The following is a 19,162-nucleotide window of genomic DNA, read 5'->3' as shown; positions in this document are numbered from 1 at the left end:
TGTCTGTGCTGTGTTGCAGGGCGAGACTGGGGATAACTTTAACTGGGGGGTGCGGAGACGCTCCATGGACAGTCTGGACAGGAGTGACCTACAGCTGTTGGAAGAGAGCCAGCTGTCAGGCAGCCTGCCTAGCCTCAGCAACATCACCCACCAAGACTCTGACGAGTCCTCCGAGGAAGACTCCCTCACTGCCAGCCAGATCCTCTCACATTCACAAATTGTAAGTCAATGTCTGTGACTTTCAGGTGATGCAAGAAATTTGTATCTGATGTACATAATGCGCCATTTTGACATACAGTATATAAATACACGAGGGGTGTACCGGTACACAGAAGTATTGGTTTGGCATGTACCGCGGTTTTGAGGTCACGATTCGATAGAAGTTCGGTGCAAAAAGAAAAAGCGACCAATCCCAAATGCTAGGTTTATTTTCATATACTTCAATGCCACATCCTAAACCCTATGTTAGTCTGTTCCCAAAGTCTTGTCGACACGACAGTGAAAATGGCTCACATTGTTAATTTGGGACTTTTGAGATCTGAAATGGGATCAGTGCCCCTGTTTTACACTATGAGCGTTGACACGAGCTTGCCGCGAGCATTTCTCAAACTCCCTGAAATAAAATACAGACAGATGAGGTAAAATTGTGCAGCATTTTCGCTCATTTCATCAGATCAATCAAATAATCTGTTTCCATAAAGTAGACACACCTGTGAATGACTCAGATGTAATTGATGTCTGACTGCATGCACCTGTGACATACTGTGACACTTCAGTACGAATACATGTACCGCTATACCCCTAATATGCATACATTATAACATTGTATACTGTACAGAAGCTATCGCTCTCATCTCTTTTGATCGAACACTTCTTGTTCCCCTCAGTGTTTGTAGACAGATCCCTGAACCCTAGTGGTTAGCATTAAACCACAGCTTTTGATGCATGGGCTTCTAGCCAGTGGTATTTCATAGATGCGTCTCAATGCTTATATTCTTTTAAAAGCAGTGTATCATTGTTGTAGTTCAAGGTGCTTTTCTTTGCTTTTCAGATGCCCTTTACTTCTTAAAGTTCACAAAGAATGCTATTAAAGTATGAGTGGGCTAACGTACAGTGATTGGCTAACATTGCATGATGTAAGGTTTTTCTGTAAGGACTCCAACCCCAACTTTCCTTGTTTCAGATTGTCAACCTTTCTCCCACCGAGGAGCTCATTAACATGGACTCTCTGTCCCCCTCCTGCGACTCTGCTGAGCCTCAGCCTCTGAACACCAGAGAGCCCAGTTTCGATGTCTCACTGCCCGAGGACTCGAAGCCACGGGTGAATAAGGGGTTCAGAGTGTCTGAGATCTGGGGGCGTGCTGAGTCCTGTTCCTATCGCAGTTCCGTACTGGAATTCTTCACTAATGCTGCCAAATAGAATCTGCTCCTCTGTCCTATCTCTTTTGGGAGATTCTGAGAATGCTTTCAGAAATGCATGTTTTTTTATCAGAGGTATTACTGGTATGTTTCTGTAAACTTTCAACATTTCCTCTCTAAAAGATATGGCTGGGTCCAGTCCTTTATAGTTTCTAGTGCATGTTAATAGCTGCAACGTAACTCAACGTTTTTTAAGCCTGCTATGGGCTTGTCCATGCTGCATTTGTTTTACGCCTAAGTATTACTGGCTGGTAGGGGTTTTCTTCACTGTAGGTACATTAGCAACAGGAAATTGCTCTTTTGCTGTGTCTGTTTAAGGCAATGTGTAGACCTTGTGTGTGGGTGTCTCTTTGCAATAACTAAACAAGCCTTTGCATGTGGGAGGGGAGTAAGGTTACACATTGTCTGCCCAAAAAACATGAGTGTCTGTGACCACACTGGTTTGCAAACATTTCATACAACACAATTTGGCATATTTTGTCTACTCTCACCTAAAATAAAAGAACAAAACACTGCAAAGATTGTCCTTGTCCTTTGGAAAGGTTAGTGTACCCATTTTACCCCAATATTGTTAATTTAATTATTATGTAAAATAACAACAAGGGCTGATGAGAACATTGAGTATCACTGCATATTCCCTGTCATAGTAGTACTGTGTTATTACATCGCGTCCCTGATTTTGCCACTGAGCACTACTTTTTTTGTCTTTCCTAGCTGTCGACAGAAGAGGAGGACAGTAATGCCAAGGAAGACAATCTCTCTCTCTCTATCTCCGAACTTCCTTCTGGGTTTAACTGCAGTGACAGTTTCTCGCTGGACATGACTCAGGAAGATTTCAAAGGAGAACTGGACCTTGAGACCAACTGTCTGCCCAGGTATGCACAGTAAACCTGAGTGATCTTTACTGTGATAAGGGTTAGTTAACGCTACATATATTGACCTCACTTTAGCATATAGCTGAGGATATGTTGCTACATTATGTTAGCTAGATAAAATATGCTCCTAATGGTTTAGCTCATGGGCGTCGTTAGACCCTTTTTACTGGGCCACGTGCCCCAGTATAAATCTGCCGTGCCCCAGTGAAATCTAAAGTTTGAGTTTTTACAATTTACTTTATTAGTCAGTGCATTCATTTCGATTAATAATCCCGGAAAAAATAAACGCAGTATCCCAATCAACACTTGTAAAAGTGTTTAACCGAAAACACAAACCGATGCATGCAGAATTCCATGTCAGCGCGCTCTTCTGAGCATGTCTAACAGCCACTGCAGCACGTACACAGAAGTCCAGGTGTCGGACTCTGCACACAATCAAAATTGAGGTAGGCTAAGAAAACATTACACAACTAAAGATAGTTTGAAATGATACCTACTGATCATCTTACTTTTACTGAAACATAAAAACATTATTACATGAAGCAAGAAAAAACACTATTTGCTCCCAAATTAAAGCAAAAAAATGTGCTTGCTTGCTTGCATAAAAACTATTGATGTCCCTTCCAAAGCTGATATCAAATTTGCGTCCCTGAACTGTTGTATAGTGGGTTAAGCAAGGGGAGTTTCTGTAGCCTAGTAGTGCATTGTGCGCAGCAAGCTTGAAAGAAAAAAAAGGGATATGAATTAAGGGCCTGTGCCCCAGTAGAGTTTTATGTCTAACAACGCCTCTGGTTTAGCTGCACATTCCTTGCCACTGTTCCCTGCATCCCTCAAGATGTATAAACATGCTTATTTGTGGCCTTCACAGTCTGAGCGAGGAGGAGAGAGAGGAGTCTCTGGAGTGTCGTTCGTCCCCTCCTCCATCCCCCTTCTTCTCTGCCATCCTCGCTGCCTTCCAGCCGGCCATGTGTGATGACGCAGAGGAGGCTTGGCGCCGCCACATCAACCAGCTGGTGTCTGACTCTGATGGCTCCTGTGCAGTCTACACCTTCCATGTGTTCTCCTCACTGTTCCAGGTAGCAGCAGTGGTGATACTGGCTCTGGGGCTTGTGAAGTCAGACCACTCACATTCTGTATAGAACAGGATTACTTTACTGAATGATGAAGATTAGGAGCAATGGGATGAACATGGGGGGGTTATTAGTAGGCAAGAAGGTATTCTGTGGTTATCTTGTACTCTATAATCACCTGGTGATTCATTAAATGTGGTTAGTTCAACTCATTGCCCAAAGCTGACAAGGAAATCCCCTAGTAGAAAAATACAATGTGTATCTCTAATAGCTTTTGATTAACTCTGACAACAGCTCTGTGTGCATCAGTCATGCTTGGCTTTGCATTCCAGAATATTCAGAGGAAGTTCTGCTTATTGACATGCGACGCTGCCGGCTACCTTGGCGACGGGCTTCGAGGAATAGGGTCAAAGTTTTTGAGGTCCTCTCAGATGCTGACCTCATGCTCCGAGTGTCCAACACTGTTTATCGACGCAGACACAGTAAGTTGTATTTCGTCATCTGATTCTTTTGTAGGCTTAATAGTTTGTGACATAACCAGTACTAAAATATTGTGTTTTTTTGTTTTTTTTTACCAGATCATCTCTTACGGGCTTCTGGAAAAAATGAAATTCAGTGTGTTGGAGCTTCAAGAGTACCTTGACACTTACAACAACAGAAAGGAAGCAGCTATATCTGTAAGAAATAATTTGATTTGAAATCACAAAAGGTCAAGCTGAGCAGTGTTGGTACTGACTTGTAATCCTTTCTTGTCAACAGTGGCTGACTAGCTGCAAGGCCTCTTTCCCCAGGACCTCTGATGGAGCAGTTGTCGCATGCCAGCCTGGGGAATATGATGACAAGGTAGATGCTTCTGTGGTCAATTATCACAACCCTCCAGGAGGTTTTAGAGGTCATGTATTGAATGCAGCACTTTAAGTAGGCTTAACATATTGTGTGTCTAAACCAACATGATTAGTCCTATAAACAAAAGTCTTTAAATACTGCTGAACTTACAGTTATAGAAGTTGCAGTTTCCTATAATGCTTTGATATTTCTGTTCTGATCTATAATCGGGTGTTGTGTGTATCTGTTAATACAGTTATTAACATTACTGAAGGTACTACAGATTCCATTTCAATTAATCTTTCACACTTCCTGCCTTTCGTTTACTCTGTGGTAGCTCTGTGAGTGATCAACCTTCATTTTCTCAATACATTCAAACTTCAACATTGAAGCTTGCATCTGAGTGGCACCTCATTACGATGTACAACTCTGCTGGGCGTGGGAACAGGTTCCCTTGATTTGCAGATTTTTCTGCAAATAATTTAACTATTATACTTGCTTTTTGTACTGTAGTGTATAACAAAACATGCAACTAGTAATGGTATGGTATAATACATGACAAAACTCCCAGCAGAGTGACAGTGCGTCTGTTTAATTTGGCTACAGTAACAAAGCGAAAAAATTATTTTCTGCCTGGCTTTATAACTTTAAAGGAGCCTTACTTGAGTTTAATTCACACTGTTATAAACTATTGCCTCTTTTCTCTCTTTTCTCTCTTTGTGCATGTGTGGCTTGTTGAATACTGTTCAATTATATAGACCTGATAGAACAGGTGCATGCCTTCCATTGATTCTCTACTTCCCTTCACTCTTTCTTGTCTTGTAACACGCGTGCTTTGTAGCAAATGGAATCTCTGGCAGTAAGTTAACATTGACTAATTCCTGTTTTGTGGTTAAGTGTTTGAGATCAGAAGCTCTCTTGTTCAAGTGAATGACTGATGTTGACATGCTGACACAAGCTTCATGCGAGAAGTTCATCTCACAAGACATTGGCAGAGTACTCAGGGCTTGGTTGGCTGTAATACCCAGGAAAATATATACAATATTGCTGTAGTCTATAGCCCAAACATGTCTTAAGGACATGAAGTATTCAATCAAGTGTACTTTTTGGAATATAATAAAAAATGCCTTGCAATGGTAAAACTTCTGTTTCACTTGATGTTTTATTCATTTTGACATGTTTGCATTTCTTTTTGTCCAGCAACTGGAGCTTTGTCAACGACTCTACAAGCTCCACTTTCAACTGCTGCTGCTATTTCAGTCCTACTGTAAACTGATTGGCCAGGTCCATGCAATCAGCTCTGCTCCTGAGGTATGTACATATAGATAATACAGAGAATAGATCATATTATCACACATAATACCTTTACATAGATTAATTGGCTGATATACACTCCCCTTGATGGTAGATCAAGAACATGAAGGGGCTAATTGCACTCTCTCTCTTTCCACTGTCAGCTATCAAACATGTCCAAAGAGCTGGATGAGCTGAAGGGCAACCTGCGAACAGCAGCAGCCTCAGTGACAAGTACTGACCCTGCAGCTTTAGAGAGCACTTCTGACCTTGCAGCCCTTGAGAGCAGTACTGACCCTGCAGCTTTAGAGAGCACTTCTGACCTTGCAGCCCTTGAGAGCAGTACTGACCCTGCAGCTTTAGAGAGCACTTCTGACCTTGCAGCCCTAGAGAGCAGTACTCACCCTGCAGTTTTGGAGACCTCCCATTTTGAGCCCAGCTTCAGCTGCCCCGAGGTGGCCGTGCAGGCCATCCTGGAGGCTCTGAGGAACAGCGAGTTCCTCACAGCTGTGCGCACCATCCGAGAGTGCAGGTAAGGAGAAAACTTTAGTTATGCTTCTGATTCTGAGAATATATATTTACTTAATCTGAGAGGTTGAAAGTTTAAAATGTCAATCCTGCTGTCCTGTGCAGGAGTTTGTGGCCGAACGACATCTTTGGCAGCCGTTCTGAGGATGAAAGCCAGACCTTACTGAATGTTTACTTTAGGCATCAAACACTGGGTCAGACAGGAACTTTTGCTCTGGTGGGTTCAAAGCAGGATCTCTCAGAGATCTGTTTCAGGCTTATGGAGCTGAATGGAGAGATCAGGGACATGATCCGCAGAGCCCAGGGCTATGGAGCCATCACAACCTTTCTCCCAGACTCCAGAGTATCCGGCTCCAGTCTTTGACCCCTGACCTCAGACCTTGCTCAGTGCCCTGTCCCATACCCAGCCTCCACACCCGCCTAGGATTGCTGCTGTCTTCACATTGGTCATTAAAAGCTTCACTTACTCATGGAACAGACCTCACAATGCCCCTACCAGTAAATAACCTCCCTGAATATCACACATTCAGATGTGCAGCAATACTGTGGGAGTGTGCGTTATGTGGGCCCCTGGAACCTTGGTTTTTATTGCACTAATCATTTTGGGTAATTTCCCAAAGCGGCCCCATGCTACTGAGGTCAGCAACTTTCACATATAACAAAAGACATACCAAAGTTATTAACTTATTCTTCCTTATACAGTATATCTTTTTTGAATTGTTAAGGGAAAATGTGCAATGCTTCACAGAAGTGAAATACTTTTACTGTATCATGAGAGAATGTTTTTTTTTTTCAATTTCAGTGCTATTAGCAACTTGAAATTTTGGATTACAGGTAAAATGACGCTGATATTTTGTTATATGTCGTGAAGTGATGCGTGTGTGTGTGTGCGCGTGTGTGTTTAACTGTAATCAGACTACCATCCCTAACACTGCTCAGCATAATGTATACATATTCAACACGCTCATCAACTTTGACATGCTGCAAATCTACTGTCTCAAAAAACTAGATGCCGCTAAGGGTTATCTGTTATCTTTCTACTGTGTAGCTATATTTGCATAAAAGAGAATTATTTATATGAAAGAAATATGCTTGTAATCCATTTGTTTTATAGACTGAAAACAAATGTTATTATTCTGTCTGTAAAACTGCCAGGCATGCAAATTATGTGTACTTTAAAGTGTAATAGATATTTCTGAATATAAGATAGTATTTTAACTGAGAGTTACATTTGTACATAAATTGGAGCTTTTCTCATGCTTTTAAGATTTTATTTTTATGTTATTTACAGTAGAGACAATATAACTGTATGCATGTAACCACCTGAAGGATATGCATATTTGTACATTTCTTTAGGGATTGTTCCTGTAGCTATCAGCTTGTAAATACTATCGCCTTTGCCATCGTACTGTACTTTGGTGTTCTGTACACATCTGTAACAATAAAGGAAAAATAATATCAACAATGTTGAATCAGCTTCTTTCCTTTGTCGACAGTCATAAAGAATCAATAGTCCAAGATATTCACGGATTGTTTTTTGTAGTATTTTTTTGTATTTTGAACTTTTTAGTAAAAGTTACTAATTTAGTGCAGACCGATCCGATTTAGTTTACGTTTTAGAAACGTATACAATCCTGTTGTTATGTGCCGTATGCTTCATTTGAAATATGTAATTTTGCTGAATATATATTCAGAGTATACATCGTTATGCATGCTTGTATTATTTAAGAGGTTTTCACATAACGACTGGATTGACTGGCAATTGCAAATAAGATGTTACAAAAACTGATTCATTTAATAAAACTTGGCAGTAAGGGTTGGTTGCTTCCTTAAATAAATCCTTGATTTTCAACCAATCCTGAACCCGGAAAAACTGTGAGCAGTGTGACGTAAATCAAGTCAACCCATATGTAACATTGGCGGGGAATGCAAAAACACTGACAGTGACAGTGTCGCGAGTTCGCTAGCACAGAATTTTGTCAGGTCCAGGACGCAAAATGAATTGAAAGCTAGGTTAGTACCATGACGAAACAAATGTGATGTCAATTGTTTTTTTCGAGCCATGGGATACTAAGTTACGTGGTCATCGCCTGCTAGCCTGCTACTTACCCAGTTAAACTTCTATTGCTTGCTAATAACGTCAGCTAGCTACATGGTAATGTTGTTGCTAGCGTTCTTGCCAACTGGTGTACAGTAGTCTGGCCATATCGAACTGTTACAGTACATAGCTCTAACGTTAAACCCAATCAATGACTCTAAACTGGGCAAGAAAACTGGAGAACCATGTTCGACCCATTTGTGGATCAAGTCTGGGAAGGTAGGTTAGCCCTAGACGCTATGTTATGCAGTTAAGTGCATCACACTGTTGTCCTAAAGTGAGTCAAACTGTTTTATCTTATACTTTCATGCATTGTTTTACACTACTGTCAATGAAGAACTGGGACCGCTGGATCCAAACTGGTTTGAGGAGCTGACGTTGAAAGGATCGATCACTGGGAATGACACTACCACAGAAGAAGATCCATTGAGCACGAAAATACCAACAGAAGAAGGTCGATGTTTTAAAACACCAGTAGATACATCTGCTGTAGACAGTCAGCTGTTCTCTACACCTAAGGTTTTTAGATGTAGTAGAGTACATTTTCCTGAAACGGATGAAGATGGGTTATTCTCCTGTGAAAAAGGTAGGCTAAATTGAAATTGTCTCCTTATATTAACCACCTTTCATTTATTTGTCAAAAATGCCTCTCAAGTTCTGTTTGAGTAGCCTGCACATTTCTTTCCAAGAGTGCCATGAAGGGACTTCAGAAAAAGTATCAAGTCTGGTATGGACAGATAAAAGCCCAAGCTTATTTGGATCATGTGAAAATGGGTAAGGACACGTGGGACAAATGTTTGAGATGTGGGATGACATTACTTTCAAAGGAATTAGAATTGGGAAACTATTGTACATTATTTATATACATTATTTATTATTTTATATATATATAATAATAAATAAATACATAAAAATATATATATTTATATTTTTTTTGTTTCAGCAGGTCAAGAAAAAAGGCATGTAAAACCCAGGAGCAAGAAAGTTTTGGTAAGTTGATTATGGTCATTAACTTGTGATGGGTTTTTCATAATGCTCTGCGTTAACATTGTAAAATAGTCTGGTCCTGCAGGGCTGCACTTGATTTATTTTTGCATTGTGTTCATGTGCAGAGTTGCTGAGCACTCCTAAACCGTCTGTGGTGAGTGTACTCATAATTTACTGAAGCCAACTATCTCAATAGTTTGTCGTTTTCATTGTAAGTGATAATGCCACTGAGTGTTTGATCTGTCCTTTCTGTGATTGCATGCAGAGAAACTATGTCAGGCACATAACAGAAAGCCTTGGTGCACAGATGGACTCCAATGTGTCGTGGACAAGTTCACTTAATACCCCACCTGCTCTATCACCCACTATTATCTTGTGTAAGTACATATATTATGTAGTAAAGGGTCAGACTGCAGATTGTAGTGGAGTGTAGTAAAAGGATACCCATGTTTCTGAGTACCACAGTGGTCAACTGTCTCATCCTCTTCCAGCTAAAAACAAGGACAGTGTCGTTCCTGTAAGTCTGTCTGCAGACCGGGAGGTTATTGTGAGTACAATAAATGTAGACATCTGTATTGATGCAAATGTATATTATGATATTGACTGTGCCTCAAAACAGATTCCTACTGCTCTTATCTTTCTTTAAAAATTATATTATTTAGTTTGTGCGGAAGCTCTTCCCCTCGCTCTCAAATACTGCAGGTCCAGTGTTGCCATCAGAAAACACTGCAACTTCAGTTCAACCCAGTAGTGAGTACCTATATGATGCTGTGGCCTAACCTATATAGTTATGAACACTATATGCAGAGTACAGAACATGTGTGGTCATACTTTCCCATATTCTTCCATCTGCAGATGACCACCTTCCTGTTCTCTCTCAAGATCTTTCACCAGAGGGCAAGATCTGGAGGCAGACATTGCCAGATGCTATCGAGGATGGAGTTGTTCGCAGCACAGTGGCTAGTGTTTTGGATGGAAGCGAAGATGTCCTCTCCATATTCTTCCGTAATAGCAGCTCTGCTTTACGAAGGGTTAAAGTTAAGGAAAGAATTAAAAGGAACCAGTCCAGCTTAACAAAGGGACAAGACCCTTTAACTGTGGGCACTGACCAATCCAGTGAGATGGCAGAGGACAAACACAGTAAGGACACCACAGTGTCCTCAAGGATCACCACAAAAACTGGGGATTTGGGCATAACTCAGTGGACTCCAATAAATCTATCAGATATATCAGATAGTGATTTGGATACATTATCTCATGATGCGACACAGACTGCCCAAGTGGAACCCAGCCCCACCCCTGCTAAACCCCAGACAGGAGGAGTAGTATCCTGCCAGCCAGGGGTGTCCCAGCTTGTCGAATCTGGGGTTAAAGTTTCACTAGACTGCTCTTTCACCAGAAAAACTAGAAAGTTTGTATACTGTATCCAGAATCCCCAGCCTCCAGCACAAGGAAAATATTCTCAGAAAACGGATGCATCAAATGGAAATGTACTCAGTGGTATGTTCCTCTTTAGAATGTCTTTTATATTTTATTAACTTTGTAAATGTTTTTCCATGAAAATGTATTGTAATGTTTTTAAAACGTTTCTTTTATCTCATGATAGGTGACAGGGGACATCTTCTCAATGTGAGAGGACAAAGGCCTGAAGAATTGAACAAGAACCCCCCCAATGAGAATCAGCAGCAAGAGCAGGGATGTGTGACTGCACCCCTTGCACCAGCCAAAGACCAGGATCTGGAAATGTCCCAGCTTTGTAGAGTGTTTGCACAAGATTTCAGTCAAATGGTGGACTCTGCTAAAGCAGACAACAACAAAATGGATCCTCTTCAACACGGTTTCTCTGCCTCAGCCTGCCTCTCAGCAGTGAGACAAAGAAAAAGACAACAGTCGTCTAAACGAGAGTCAAGTGGAACAAAAGAATCTGTCCAGCATCAAGACGGTGATTACAAAAACGACGACAGGCTTATCTGTGTGTCTCCGTCCAGCAACCTCACTAATCTAACAGTACAGGATAGTGGCTATACCTCCACCTCAACAACACAAATAAACAGATCGTCAAATCAACCACCATGCTGGGGCTTTAAAACGGGCAACAATAAGACCATTTCTGTAACACCACAGGCACTACAGAAAGCTAAGTCTGTATTTGATGACTTACAAGAAAGCTTGTCATTGAATATTTCTGATGCCAGTACATCTGTCAGTCAAGTTAACCAGGACATGTCCCCTTGTAATGAAAGTAGCTTGTGTGCTGAAATACATTTTGTAAAACCACTGGATAGTGTGAAAAAGTCTCAGAACACCGATAGTCGAGTCCGTGGGACTCAAAGCCCTTTAACAGCCTCACAGCATGCTGATGTCACCGAGTTGTGCAGTCTTTTAGAAGATGCAGACAGCCAGTTTGAATTCACACAGTTTAGATCTGCAAAGTCGAGTTCTCGTGTTCCAGAAAGTGTGTCCCCTAACCAGTTATCTGAGAAAGAACTGGACCCTGACTTTCTTACAGGAATAGATTTTGACGACAGCTTTAACTCTGAAAACAAGTTTGTAAAGATGGCAAACCCTAGCAATATCTCAGAAAACCAAGTTCATTTGCACACTAGCAGCTTTGATATGGACAAGTCTGATGTCAAAAGTAGCCCTAAAGTAGCCGTAGGTTTCAAAACGGCTGAAGAAAATCATGTGCGGGTTTCAGCTCAGAGCAAAACAAGGGCCTTATTTGCAGATTTAGACGAGAGCTGTGAGGCAACAACGGATGCATGTTTTGACCTCTCTGTGATGGCATCAGCTAAGGTAATTGAACCCTTACCTTTGAAACACCAACTTGACAAAGCTTCTAATGTTGAACATTTAGAGTCTGTTAATGGTGATACTGCTGACAGTATTGACGTGATGTGCATTGAACAGGACATCTTATCAAATTCCACACACAACCACAAGACTATTGCAGGTTGTTCAAGTTTGACTGCAGTTCACCTATCTGATAACAAAGTGGATGTACTTGATGAAAGTGTTGACCCTGGGAAGAGTCCACTGGACGTGCTACATTCTCATAAATCACACAGTGGTTTTCAGTTGGCCAGTGGTAAAGGGGTCACTGTCTCAGACGAAGCCATTCGAGAAGCCTGTGTTATCTTCAAAGACTATGAGGTTCTAGAAAGTGTAGCGTGTGTTTCACCGGCTTGTGACAAACCCTGTGAAGAAGTTCCTGCGACTTGTAGCGTCAGATTTGAGAGAAAGAACTGTGGCTTTAATGCTGCTGGTGAGACGAGGGTGCATGTGTCTGGTAACCCTCTTCTGAAGCCGGAGGCTCTGTTCAGTGGCAGCGGTGAGCCTGGGCTAACGCTCAGCATGAACAGTGCTGTGAAGACATTAAAGGATCATCAGCAGGACAGTGACGGTGGCTTCAAGAAGCCTGGTACTAAACCAGCCACAGTCTCTGCAGAAACCTTGTTATCTGACACGGCACATCATGTCAATTTGTTGCAAAGGGGTTGTGGATTCAGCACTGCAAGTGGAAAGAGAGTTGCTGTGTCTGATGGAGCCCTACAGAAGGCAAAGGCCCTGTTGAGTGGATTTAATGAGGACGGAACTGAAACGAAAGAAGTGAGAATAAGTCATACCAGTCCAACTAAGACTCTGACAGAGAACCTTGGAGGGTTCAAGACGGCCAGTGGAAATGGAGTAGCATTGTCAGCAAAGGCCCTTGAACACACCAAGGATTTCTTCAAAGACTGTGATGCTAACCCAGATGGTTCTATACTTGCAGATACAAATGAGAAGTCTGTTGAAAAAAGGAATACTCACATGAATGCAGGGAAAAGTAATTGTGGTTTCACAACAGCTGGGGGCAAGAAGGTGCATGTCTCTGAAAAAAGCCTGTTGAGGACAAAAACCCTCCTGATGGAATCTCCTAGGAAAGATTGTGGTGATATTAACTTGACTAAACCTGCTTGTAGGGAATCAACCAAATATAACACACGTCCATCACCCAGTGACCATGAGGCTGATGCAAACCAGCGACCCAACACAGTGTCGGATTCTCTCGATGAGTTAAGGAAGGGTTTTGCTTTTAGCACTGCCAGTGGAACAACGATATGTGTGTCAGACACTTCCCTCCGAAAATCCAAGTCTCTTCTCAATGAATGTGATGCAACAGTAAAAAGGGATGTTGTGACTAGTGACAGATCGGATTCAGCAAATACTTTGTCACTGAAATTGCCTCAAAAGCCTCTTTTCAACACAGCCAATGGGAAGGCAGTGCCAGTTTTGGAGAAAGCCCTTCAGGAGGTTAAGTCTGTTTCCTGGGAGACTCGTCACGTTAAACATGACACAATAGCTCAAAGTACTGCAGAATGTTCATTTGGATTCAGCACAGCTAGTGGTAAAGGGGTGCATGTGTCTGAAAAAGCATTTCAAGCAGCTTTTGACAAATTCAGAGAAACTGAAAACAATATTGTACAATGCAAGCCTATTAGTGAAAAAAGCGATTACAAAACACCCATAGAGAAAAGGCCATTAGTGACAGGTCATGACCAGCTCGAGCAACTGACGGCTAGGAAACCAGAGGATCGTGACACGGTCCTGACCAGGGATGGAAGAGAACACATAGAGGCTTCTTCCTTGTTGAACCTGGAATCTCTTGGGTTAAGTGGCTGTACAGACACCCAGCAGGAGTACTTTGCTCAGGAGGCCATGGACAGCACCAAGGCCCTGTTAGATGATGAACACCTGTCGGGCCAGAGCTCCAGATCTTTTGCTTTTCACAAAAACCCTTTAGAGAAGAATCCTACCCACAGCGAGCAACCTGAATATAGAACCAGAGGAAGTGGAAAAAGGACAGGAGAGGATGCTAATGTGAAAGGTAAGTATGGTAGTACATTTGAGGGAACAGTTCAAGTTATTCATCAATATGCTTTCATTCTTATAAATTGGAGTCAGGAGTGTTATTTTAAGCATTTCTGATTCACAGAACAGCCACCCTTGAAAAGACGACTCTTGGCTGAGTTTGATAGAACTCTGGATTGTAACAAGCGGTCAATCACACCAGTCAAAAGTTACTCAGATGGTAGGACTTTCACACTTATCTATTAACCAGCTTATCTGTAACCAATGTCAAGACACAACGGAAACTAAAACGCAAACTAAATCCTTCTGTTTTTTAGGGATGCTGAAAGACAGGAGAGTGTTTAAATATAATGTCTCTCTTCAACCTAATATCACAAGACCATCCAGGTAGCTTCATTTATACTCAAAATGTTACAGGTGGAATGAAACATTCCAGTCCCTCATCAGGTTTTTGTTCTACAGGGATGCAAAGAGCCATGTTGGCCTGACTTTGAATAAGGCTGAGTCACAGAACAGGAGGCCAGAGCCAGCGCCAGCAGACATCAAGCCCTCCACTGCCAGGGGAGCTGTCTTTGTTCCTCCGTTCCGGAAAAATATCAAGACAGAGACACACATGAGTAATGTTCAACAGGATAAAGGTGGAACACCTGTCGTGCTGGTTCCCCAGTTTGGAAAACCAACAAGTAGGACAACTGATAGAGATCCGCAACCTCCAAACAATAACACAACCCACCACCACTTCAAAATACTGGCTAAGACCAGTGAACCATCGCCTGCACTGGAAACCAAAGACAACCAAAGCCTTGAAATGGAAACTAATTATAGTGGCAAGGTAATCAAAATGAAAATAGACCCACAAAACCATGAGAAGATAAACCAACCCAGTGGTGATGACGAACAAGATGTCTCTGATACTGCTCGACAAGACACCATCACAGAGGGCTCCACTTCAGACCAGGCATCCCCTGTTAGCCACGGTAACCAGCATTCGGTTGATACTTTGGGTGTCTTCGTTGATTTCCCTTCTCAGCCGTGTTTAGAAGTCAGGGGATGTTGTGTGTGTGTGTGTGTGTGTGAGCAGAAGTGGATCTCCAGACTTTGCAGCTAGCTCTGGACATGCAGAGCATGAGGCTGAGGAAGAAGAAGCGTCAGAACATCCGTCCGGTACCAGGGAGCCTGTTCCTGGCCAAAACCTCTGGGGTTCCCCGGATGGCTCTGAGGGATGCCGTCAGAGGGAGCTGTCCTGTCCAGCACACCCAGAAACAGGTAGGCCAACACTCAATTGACCTTGATGTGAACATCCAGTAGAAAGCTCTGATTCATGCAGTGATTCGGATGATGCACGGACAAAATACCGTACTTTTCTGTCCTTCTCCAGCTGTATGTATACGGAGTGCATCAGCGCGTGTGTCAGATCAGCGGCGAGAATGCAGAGTCTTTTTGTTTTCACTGCCAACACTTTTTCAAACGTGAGGCGTTGGCAGCTGGAGTTCAGCTTGCTGATGGGGGCTGGCTCATCCCCAGGAAGGATGGCAGGGCTGGGAAAGAGGAGTTCTACAGGTAGTGACGTCCTCCATTACAACTGACTTCAGATCAACGATAATAACCCTACCAGAAGAGAGATACTGTACTCTGCCCTCTCGTCTCCAGAGCGCTGTGCGACAGCCCAGGTGTGGACCCCCAGCTGATCAGCGAGGCGTGGGTGTATAACCACTATCGCTGGATAGTCTGGAAGCAGGCGGCCATGGAGAGATGTTTCCCGGAGGTGATGGGGGGTCTCTGTCTGACTCCAGAGCAGGTGCTCCTGCAGCTTAAATACAGGTACTCACACTTGGTCGACTTATTGTATGTTCTGTAGGACCCGTCGATTTGTTTCACTCGAACCTAAAGTATGTCTTGTTGATTTAGATACGACGTTGAAGTGGACCACAGTCGACGGCCGGCTCTAAGGAAGATCATGGAGAGAGACGACACAGTCGCCAAAACCCTGGTTCTCTGTGTGTGTGGTGTCGTGTCCAGGGGACAGAGCCGACCGAGCCGGGCTGAAGCCAGCTCCCCCCAGGTGGCCGGCAGCAAGGCCGACTCACCATTTGGGGTCATCTGGCTGACAGATGGGTGGTACCCCATCAAGGCCCAGATGGACGCCCCGTTGACGGCCATGCTGGCCAAGGGTCGCCTGGCCATGGGGGGTAAGCTGGTGATCCAGGGAGCCCAGCTGGTGGGACCCCAGACGGCCTGCTCCCCTCTAGAGGCTCCCGAGTCCCTCATGTTGAAGGTAGATGATCAGAATCTCTGGGAAAGGCAACAGTCAAGCTACTAGGTGGATCAAGACACTTATAATCCTGTTGTGCTTCAATGTGATTTCAGATTTGGGCCAATGGCACCAGACCTGCCAGATGGGATGCTAAGCTAGGGTTTCTGTGTGACCCCCGACCCTTGCTCTTCCCACTCTCGTCCCTATATGGCGATGGAGGTCCTGTGGGCTGCGTGGACTTGGTGGTGCTGAGAAGCTACCCTGTGCAGGTGGGGAAAGTGGTTCCTAATCAAGACCCAACACCCTGTGCTTGGGAATGTTTTGAGAGACTTGTCTGTTGTGTTTAGTGGATGGAGAGGAAATCAGATGGAGGCTTTGTGTTCCGTACTGGACGCGCTGAGGAGAAGGAGGCCCGTCGCCACAGCGACGGCAAGCACAAAGCTATGGAGGTCCTCTTTGCCAAGGTCCAGGCTCAGTTTGAGAAGGACGACAATGGTACAGAATGCCAGCTACTTGGAATATGTCAACACGCAAATGTTAACAGGGCTTTGACAAGTTCTGATGTCCTAGGTAAGAAAACCAAAGGACAAAGGGGATCGTTGAGTCGTCAAGACATTGAGGATCTGCAGGATGGAGAGGAGCTGCATGAAGCAGTGCAGAACGACCCAGCATACCTGGAGGTGAGGATTAGCACACATCTTTTGAATCCTGCTTAGTAAGACACAGCTGGGAAATCTAACTTCTCTATTGGAGCGTTGGTGGTGTGCTCGGTAGCACTGGGTTTCAACACTGATTTCTGATGGAAAGTTGTTAAGATGAAGGTGTGCGTTCCGACTCAGGCTAAGGTGATTCGTGATTACGGTCAAGGTATGCGTTGTGTGAGTGCTTAAGGGGGTGTGTGTTGTGACCCAGGCCTCGCTCAGTGAGCAGCAGAGAAAGGTCCTGACCTCATACAGGAGCTCCCTGGGGGAGAGGAGGCAGGCCCAGCTTCAGGAGAGCTTCCGCAGGGCCCTCGAGGCCGATGGCGGAGTCTGTCCTGACAGGGAGGTCACTCCGGTATGGAAGCTCTGCGTGGCAGACTCCAGAGACCAGCGGGGCACTAGTGGTGGGTATTTCCGATATGAAGGTGTAGGTTAGCTCTACCTTTTTGGAAATGAATTCCTCGTGATGGCGTCCTCATTCTTTCAGTCTGCATGCTGAGTATATGGCGTCCTTCCATGGACCTCCAGTCTTTTCTGAGGGAGGGTTGTCGATACCGGGCCCACCACCTCTCAACATCTGAAGGCAGGAAGCGATCTGGTGGAGGTTCAGTTCAGCTATCTACCACAAAGAGAACACAGTTCCAAGGCATGCAGGTACTGCGGTTCCAGATGCTTGTATTGCCAGAACTACACATGACAATCAGACATTTAAGCTTTTGTACTTATCATCCTTATCACCCAGGCCTCCCAGGACTGGCTGGCAGGGAATTACCATGCTAGAGTGGCAGTCAGCTTTCACAATCTCCGTAATCCTGAATTCCAGCCATTCTGTGGGGAGGTGGATATTGTTGGATATGTCATCTCCATCACTTCCAGCCAAGGTAGGTCTCAACCATTGTGTCAGTAGTGTTATAATAATATAACTGCTATATGTCTGGCACATCTACAGCTGACAGTTCCCTCCATGTGCAGGTTTTTCTCAATTAGTATACATGGTAGATGGGAAGCTGGACTTTGTGAAGGTACACTCCTACAGTAGCTTGGTTCAGCTGGGTTTGGAGGATCTTGTGAAGCCTCGGGCCCTCCTGGCTGTGAGCAACCTGCAGCTGAGGCCACTGTCCAGCCCCATCCCTGGGCTGCACGCCAGCGACCTGGCCCTCTTCACCTCCAACCCTAAGGACTCCCATCTGCAGGAGGCCTTCACACAGCTTAGGGCACTGGTCCAGGTACACCTTGCACTTTCAAATGCTGTGGATATCGTTTGAGAGTCTGGATCACAACCCCCCCCAAAAAATGGGCAGCATAACATGTGTTTTTGTTCTGATTGTGACAGGGCCAGGAGCACTTCTTCCTGAGTGCAGAGGAGAGGCTGTCGAACTTGATCCCCTCTGATCCTAGCTCCTTCTCCTCCCCAGCTCTGCAGCCTAGAACTCCAGCCTGGAAGACACAAGATGGAGGGATACATGTAAGTTGTTATGACGTAAGGGTCCAGCTAATTATCCAACCAGTATTGTTCATACATGGAATTAAGCCTAATGTGGAATATCTATGGTCCTACAGAAAACCCCTCAGCAGCCAATCAGAGGCTTTGGATCCATGACTCCCATCAACAGTTGCCTTCCACCACCAATCAGCTCATCAGGAAAACTAGACCCAAAGAGCCTGAAGAGAAAGAGGGGACTGGACTCACTGTGTCGCATTCCCTCTCCCCCTCCAATATATCCCTTGGGCACCATGACCATCCCATGTGTTAACAAGACATTCAACCCCCCCAGGAGGTCTGAGACCCCAGGCCAGACCCCAGCTCCCAGACCAGCCCCGCCAGAAGTGGAGGATGAGTGGGTCAACGATGAAGAGTTGGCTATGATAGACACACAGGCTTTATACAGTGGGCTTGGAGAAGAGGTCACAAAATGACAGGTGTTATGAATGTCAAGAGACATTGCAGATACAGATGGAAAGCTGCTATGGATCTCAGTGTCCAAATGGTGCAGTTTTGGCTTGAATTTTCAGCCTCTTTGTGAATAAAACCATGAGTACATTCATGGTCATATATTCATGATTGACATTTGCCCCACTGCTTCTTAACATTAATGTTGTTAAGTAAAATACTAAATACTAACTCTGTTTTTTACTTTGACTTGGTGAACAGAACATAGGCTACAGTTTTTATGGATGTGTGTTTGTGGTTGTGTAAATGTTCTTGTCTTCAATGTGTAGTTGTATAAAAATGTTCAAACGTTCACGCTTTTTGTATTCGT

General features: G+C 43.9%; 2 protein-coding genes across 9 annotated transcripts in view; both read left to right on the top strand.

Moving 5' to 3' along the window:
- frya (furry homolog a (Drosophila)) overlaps positions 1 to 7,475 on the top strand; it is a 42,702-nt gene extending 35,227 nt beyond the window's left edge. For 3 of the 5 annotated variants that reach the window (XM_084673566.1, XM_084673569.1, XM_084673567.1), the window contains exons 52-61: positions 20 to 220; positions 1,184 to 1,321; positions 2,134 to 2,294; positions 3,163 to 3,370; positions 3,697 to 3,846; positions 3,943 to 4,041; positions 4,124 to 4,207; positions 5,390 to 5,500; positions 5,647 to 6,014; positions 6,116 to 7,475. In XM_084673566.1, the coding sequence (XP_084529692.1) occupies positions 20 to 220; positions 1,184 to 1,321; positions 2,134 to 2,294; positions 3,163 to 3,370; positions 3,697 to 3,846; positions 3,943 to 4,041; positions 4,124 to 4,207; positions 5,390 to 5,500; positions 5,647 to 6,014; positions 6,116 to 6,374 (1,779 nt within the window). In that variant the 3' untranslated portion in view covers positions 6,375 to 7,475. Of the gene's footprint in view, positions 1 to 19; positions 221 to 1,183; positions 1,322 to 2,133; positions 2,295 to 3,162; positions 3,371 to 3,673; positions 3,847 to 3,942; positions 4,042 to 4,123; positions 4,208 to 5,389; positions 5,501 to 5,646; positions 6,015 to 6,115 lie in introns of those variants that run through there. The other 2 variants (XM_084673568.1, XR_014729880.1) reach the window with 2 other exon arrangements.
- Positions 7,476 to 7,934: 459 nt separating this feature from the next.
- Positions 7,935 to 19,144, top strand: brca2 (BRCA2 DNA repair associated). 4 transcript variants are annotated; one of them, XM_084674231.1, is made up of 26 exons: positions 7,935 to 8,327; positions 8,446 to 8,694; positions 8,798 to 8,882; positions 9,055 to 9,098; positions 9,221 to 9,249; positions 9,361 to 9,472; positions 9,587 to 9,642; positions 9,758 to 9,845; positions 9,951 to 10,595; positions 10,702 to 13,962; positions 14,071 to 14,166; positions 14,264 to 14,333; positions 14,409 to 14,923; positions 15,028 to 15,212; positions 15,325 to 15,506; positions 15,597 to 15,767; positions 15,855 to 16,221; positions 16,314 to 16,469; positions 16,548 to 16,695; positions 16,771 to 16,880; positions 17,113 to 17,305; positions 17,389 to 17,555; positions 17,644 to 17,782; positions 17,874 to 18,127; positions 18,235 to 18,366; positions 18,462 to 19,144. In XM_084674231.1, the coding sequence occupies exons 1-26, from the start codon at positions 8,294 to 8,296 to the stop codon at positions 18,816 to 18,818; spliced, it is 7,845 nt and encodes a 2,614-aa protein (XP_084530357.1). In that variant the 5' UTR covers positions 7,935 to 8,293; the 3' UTR covers positions 18,819 to 19,144. The 4 variants fall into 4 exon arrangements, with proteins under 4 accessions (XP_084530357.1, XP_084530356.1, XP_084530360.1 ...); XM_084674230.1 differs by having other exon boundaries at positions 9,052 to 9,098; XM_084674234.1 differs by having other exon boundaries at positions 9,052 to 9,098; positions 18,317 to 18,366; positions 18,462 to 18,632.
- Positions 19,145 to 19,162: the final 18 nt, after the last annotated feature.

The sequence above is a fragment of the Hypomesus nipponensis genome, chromosome 15, assembly GCF_054491055.1.
Source record: "Hypomesus nipponensis isolate SF chromosome 15, ASM5449105v1, whole genome shotgun sequence".
Lineage (NCBI taxonomy): Eukaryota > Metazoa > Chordata > Actinopteri > Osmeriformes > Osmeridae > Hypomesus > Hypomesus nipponensis.
This window is presented reverse-complemented; position numbering and strand designations above follow the sequence as displayed.